Raw genomic sequence first — 6747 nt, forward strand, 5'->3', positions numbered from 1 at the left:
CATTTCGGTTACCGTAATTTTGCTCTTATTAGGTTTGTTTATTACAGATTTTTTTAAGCATACGTAGTATTTGTACTGATAAGGATGGTAAACGGAAAATAACAACATTGACACCATGAATTTTTTCTTACAATATTATTAAATTTACCTATTAAAATGGTAACAAGAAACTCTTAATGTACAAAATTAACCATAAACGTACTAGTAAGTTTGTAAAAGAAACTCTTAATGCACAAAATTTACCATAAATTTACTATTTTAATAAGTTTGTAAAAGTACCTTGGCGTGGGTAATTTTACGGCACTACTGTAATTCGGATTTGTAGTAAAAATCATTTTACTAGCGCGATGGTAAAAATGAAGAAAAAAATCGTTTATAGAATGCCTATAATTTAAGTTGTACAGTAAAAAAAAATCATTGTAATCCCTCTTAATGCATTTAAAAAGGTAAAATTTTTCTTAGAGATAAAAATTACTGTTAGTAAAACTACACTTTAGATGGTAACGCGCACGGTTATGAAATTTTAGCGCTGGTAATTTTACAAACTGAAAGGCTATTTTGCAGTTGCCAGCAGGTAAATTATTTACTGGCAAAGTTATGAGGAAAATAGCAACGATTAAATGCATATAATTTCAATAGGTTAAATTTACTGATGCGCTTAAATTGCACAAAACCTCATCCACTCTGAATAACTTTCTTGAATATAAAAAGATAGAAGCTACAACTAAAAAAATGTTTAAACAGAAAGCCAGAAGCACATGGATTTAATTTGGTTCCAGTATTAACTCCAGATGCCCATCAACGCATCAACTCAAATATGGAACATGTTGAACAAATTGAACAACAAAAACACTAACATTAAATATGCTCTCTCTTCAGTTGCAGAGGATACAGAAGTTATATCCCCCTTTTGTTCACAAACATATGTCTTATCCAGGTAGACTTATGGAAGAACATTATTTACTAAAAGAAATAACATCACCCAAACTGGAATATGCTATTAAGATATCCAAAAACACAGCCCCAGGTCTAGATCAGATTTCGTATATTATGATGTTATAAAAAATGGGTATGCTGGCCAAAAGATTATAATACTACATATTTATAACTGTATCTTGCAAACTGGAATAATTCCTTACAAATTTAATGATTGCTTTGTTATATTAATTCTAAACCAGGGAAAAATAAAGATCATCCGGATTCATATCGACCAATTACATTGTTATCATGCATTTTTAAAATATTCGAAAGAATTCTAAAATTGAGAATGGAAACTTGGATAAGGGGTAAAGTATATTACCAGCAACACAATTTGGCTACAAATAAGACTGTGATACAACGGATGCAGTCGTTCGTCTGACTGCAGATGTTCAAATTGGAATTTCCAATTCCATGACAACAAGTGCATTGTTTATCGACATAAAAGGTGCTTATGACAATATTGATTTAAATATACTGTGTGATCCAAAGTATAACTAATTTACATTGAGTTGATCCAATTAAAGCTTTAAAAATTGTGTTAGGGTTGATGAAAAGCACTCTAAATGAAGCCACAGTGGTTCTAGCCTCTGAAAACGCCGCATTACGCAGATAATATCTGTCAAGCAAATACTTCCTAATCCAATATTATCGGTGCACCTATGATGCTAAAATAATTAATTAATTAAATACAGCTTATTTAATAACTACATTCAAGAATTCCCCACCACTTGCAAAAGCATTTGTAACTTGAAATGAACTTAATAAATTCTCCTTATGGGGAATCTCTTTGGGAATCATTGGACATAACACACCTGACAAGTGTTCTATCTACCTACATTATTATTCCTAAATACCAAACTGAATTTTGTCGTAATATTCTCAAGAAGACCTTAACTAACTATTCAGATTACATTGCAATCTATACAAATAGGTCAAAATTAGTAACCAGTACTTACTTTGTACCAAAAATGAAGACTAAAAAAGCATTTACTTTAAATAATCAATCCAGTATATTTTCCGCTGAAGCATGGGCTATATATAAAGCCCTTGAATGTTATTGTGAAAACCAGTGGAACAACATTGTCATGTGCACTGATTTATTATCAGTATTGTAGCGAGATTAAATAAAACGAGCGGTTCGAATTTATATACATATATTTATTTATAACTTTACAGTTCGGTAGTATCTTAACAACTGACTTAACTTCTAACATTGTTACCTATATATATACCAAAAGTATTATGTTCGAAAATATTCTGGCGTAGTCTCACCTCTAATTCGCCTACGTGACCGGTTATTCTCTCTCGCACTCGATACACCGCGAAGCTTCTGGAAGAGTATTAGAGATGCAATGCAACCGTTACCTGGGCCATGCCGAGAGCATGTTTTTAACAGTATTAAATGCATTACAAAACTTTAAAGTCACAACTAACAGCAATATTAAAATTTTTTCAACAGTTACTAAAACTATCAGCTTTATCATAATATGATGTTAATTTCGAATGGGTTAAGGGACATTGAGTAATGTATTGCGGATTCAATAGCTAAAAATTCACTAAAGCACCCATATATATTGATTGAAGAATTTAAAACATGTGATCTCCTTGTATACGTAAAATAGCATATTAAATTTAAATGGAATATACGTTGGATTCAGTTAGGTGAAACTACAGGCACTAATTTGTTTAAATTACAACCACCAGTGACTGCGAACCAATTTTACAAAGTTGTTGCACTAAGAAGAAATACAGTGTCGACCATCCTAAGATTAAAAGTAGATCGTTTATGTTTTCCGAAGCATCTACCTAAAATCGGAGATCATCTACATCACAACAGACAGATGTGAGTGTGTATATAAGCTGATCTAAATCACGTATTCTTTAACTGTCCCTTACATGTTAATACAATATTGTTCTGAAGCTATTTTCTTGTGGCATTTTAAATTAATTAATATTTAAATGGGAATAAGCCACAATTAAAGGTTAAATTACATTTATTGACGTTTCAATTTCCACTTCGGAAATCGTTCTCAAAATACAAACATTATTTTGAATTTTGTTTGTATTTTGAGAACGATTTCCGAAGCGGAAATTGAAACGTCAATAAATGTATTTTAACCTTTAATTGTGGCTTATTCCCATTTAAATATTAATTATGTTAATACAAGTACGTGGCTGCTTCAAGAATTGCTGAAAGCAGGTTTAAAGACGCCATTAAACTTAAATATACTATTAAGTGAAGATAATACAAAAATTTTTAAATTGATTATGGTATTTCTGCAAAAAATTAGATTAAAGGTGTAAATGAAAAATTTGATGGTTTGAATGGATATTTTCTTTGGATGTGTAACTATTTGTTGCCCACCTATCTAACCGTGGTTTATGTCTTGTGTGATATAAAGAAGTCGCTCAGATGAACCCCTGAGCGTGAAAAGTGTCCTCCCTGTAGAATCCTGAATGAATGAATACCAATAGTAGTATGTAATTACATGGCTAAAGGTTCTAAACAAAGGCTAAAATACAAAAAAAATTACGTATCTTAACAGTAATATTACATCTGAGTAGTACGTTTGCACTTTTCTAATTTTAATTTTACCTTGTTTAATGAGGATTACAATTTCTTACCATATTTAAATGGACAGATTTACTAAAAATTGTTTACAGTATACTATATTGGTTGTTTCAGTTTTCATATATGCTAAATCTTTTTTGCTTTTTTTTGCAATTTTTTAATTCGGTGTAGATTTTATAGTCTCATGCTTTTTGGACCGAGACAAAATATATGTCTATCTTTCTTAATAACATATTTATCAAGATTTGCGCTTTTACTGCTAAATTAATCACCCTCCAATTAAAATCGTAAATCTGTTTAATCCATATTCATTAAAGATAAGTGTTTTGTTTTATTTCTAACCACTAATGGTACGGTATGTAATTCTGTAGTCCTATAGCTTATTCTTTTTTAGCTTTGCCATAATTGTTTTTATAAACCGTTACCAATGTACTGCTCTTTTACTTATTTGAAATCCGTTTTAATTCCATAGTTCTAATAAACACACAAATTGACCGGAGTATTTCTAATTCTCTTAATTGTATTTATACTTTTGAAATACCAAATAGTCTCAAAGATTTATACCAGTATATTATTATTCTTGTTTGTTCTTCTAGTTGTCTGTCAAGCTCTTCGTTTGAGGGAATCTAAGAAGGTACTGGCATAAATGCCAGTATACGACATTGTTAATATATAGTTGTTTGTAAACATATTAATATATCCTTCTAAATGTTACTAAAAGTACAAAAATTGAATTCAGAACAAGGTAGGTTAGGTATGTGCAACATATTATTTTATGGAAGTGGCTAAAATGTTAACCCATGTCATTTGTACTACAAGACTACTATATATCGGGTTATCAGGACTATATATATATATGCCAGGTTTCTTTTCGATATCTTTATATCATTTTCAATACTAATATCGGTGGTCTGTTCTTCGGATATTCGTCAATTTCGTTCATAGGAGCAAAAGGACCAATCTTGCAGTATTTTGTAGCAAGTTTGTCTGCAAGTTCCGTCCTTTTTCAGGGATTTTATATTAAAAAAAAAATAAAATAAAATATTAATAAATCATAAATTGACTTTTTTAAAATAATTTTGTATTTTATTTTTTTTTAGACTATCCATGCAAGTTTTGTATTTATCCGTCCACTAGAGCTGATCACCAGGATCCGTATTTAGCACACAACTCTATAGGTTTTGCATAGGTTATCTAGTTTATTATATCTAAGCCTACATACACTCCTATTATAAAATTATTTTATTGTTTTTTATCAGTCATATTTATCAGGTATCTATTGTTATTGTTTTTATTATATAGTTTTTATAACTAAAAAGTATCGTAAATAATATATGTTTTAAAGATATATTTTCTACATAATATTTAATACAATGTAAAATGTAAATAATTTATAGAATTTTTTCCTTTTTTTATACAGATCGAGTTTCTTATTCAACACACTAAACTTCTGTGTCATGTGAGTTATTACATTTGATTTTCTTTGTCTAGCATATTCGTACCATGGTTTCTTCTACTCTTAGTTCTATAGTTATTACGAACTATTCTATTGGTATTTTAGCGATCGATTATTTCTTGTGAAATTTGCTGTGCACCATAAAACTCACTTATAATTTTTTTTTTCTTCCTTGCTATTGTATTCTGCCAGAAAAAATATGTTTTTTATCATAATTTTTCTGACCGTACATATTAATACATATTTTTCTGTACAATTCTTAGGATATTTTAACAATCAACGTTTTAACATACATATTCTAGCTCACTGTTTACTCTTATTGTCCTCTGAGCTCCCATTTTCATATATTTACAGGCTATCTATATTATGCCATTTTTCTTTAGCGACCATACCACTTTGGTTTTTTTGCTTTTGTGGTTTCTATTATGTCTATATCAACCTCAGATCTCGCTCTTATGTCTTCATTATTGACTCTGTTCAACTAAGTTAATCCGTAACTTCAATACCAAAAATATATTTCGAGTACTTTTAATCCGTTTTCGTTTTTTTTTGTAATCTCCTATTTCTATATCAACAAAACTCCCTTGTGAAGCCGTCTTTTATTTCCTTTTTTATTGTTCGTATTCCAAATTACCCAGTGCAGGTATCTAATTGCAACTTTTTCCTATTTCATATGTGCCCATCGCACTTTCTGAAATTAATGACCTACGATATTTGTATTTTGTGGTCAATTTTTAGTAATGCTCTGTTTTCCATTATTAAGCCTCTACTATTTCTTCCTTTCTACATACTCCGTTTTACCAAAATTCATTTGTAGCTCCCTTTTGAGATATTCTTCATGCAAGTATTTTTCCATGTAGTGGGCATAGTCTTCGTTACCTGCTAGGATAACCTCATCGACAATGTTGAGAGAGAACAGTATGTCGTTGTTTACTTTCACTGTTTATTCACTATTCACTGTTTATTCCGTGACCGTTGATCTTGTTGAATAATTCCAGTTACAGTCATAAGATAAACGCAGCTGATTTTAATTAGAAAATTAACAGTGTTGCAAAATGTACCTTTAATTTTGCAGTGAACTCAATATTTTATCTGTATCTTGCCACGTTTTTAATTTCAAGATTAATAAAGTATTGAATTCTACATTCGCTTTTCTTTTTGTTTGTGTTTGTGTTTTTGTGACATTGAATTCTACAATCGTACAAAAACATCACTTACTTTAAATATATTTTATTGTGTTGTTACTACTTCAACAGCATCACTAACAATAAGAAACCGATGATAAATAAAACACGAAAATAGTACTATGATTATTTACGAACTTTTAAGGGTTATAAACTTTGACATTCCTTATTGTTACTCTTTTATTCTTTGTTTTATACTCTATTTTCAAAATAAACGATATTTTATCATTTTTTTTTTCATTTATATTAAAACGACAGAAAAAGAAAAAGGTAAGTAGAAAAGTCTCAATGCATGCATTTGTATTAATTGAAGTACCCTTTATTGTTATAATGAACTATAGGGAAACTATATAGGAATAAATATTGTGATATTTAAGAAAAAGCAAAACTAAAAATTTAGTTAGTTTAACTGCTTAGACAACAATGAAGCAAGTTGTAGAACTTATAAGAAGAGCGAGTAATAGGCATCAGTTAAATTTGTGCTTGTGTTTACCGTGTTTACAGCAAATATAGTACAAAATTACAAGTAATTTAAGTACTACATAATATTTGTA

The 6747-nt window shown here is 29.7% G+C and overlaps 1 protein-coding gene across 1 annotated transcript in view; it reads left to right on the forward strand.

Annotated features, from left to right (window-relative positions):
* LOC140452453 (uncharacterized) overlaps positions 1 to 6421 on the forward strand; it is a 96718-nt gene extending 90297 nt beyond the window's left edge. Inside the window, exon 6 of the mRNA XM_072546723.1 lies at positions 4654 to 6421. Coding sequence (XP_072402824.1) covers positions 4654 to 4742 — 89 coding nt within the window. The 3' untranslated portion in view covers positions 4743 to 6421. The remainder of the gene's footprint in view (positions 1 to 4653) is intronic.
* The last annotated feature ends 326 nt before the right edge of the window (positions 6422 to 6747 follow it).

Source organism: Diabrotica undecimpunctata, chromosome 1 (genome assembly GCF_040954645.1).
Source record: "Diabrotica undecimpunctata isolate CICGRU chromosome 1, icDiaUnde3, whole genome shotgun sequence".
In the NCBI taxonomy this organism is placed as follows: Eukaryota; Metazoa; Arthropoda; class Insecta; order Coleoptera; family Chrysomelidae; genus Diabrotica; species Diabrotica undecimpunctata.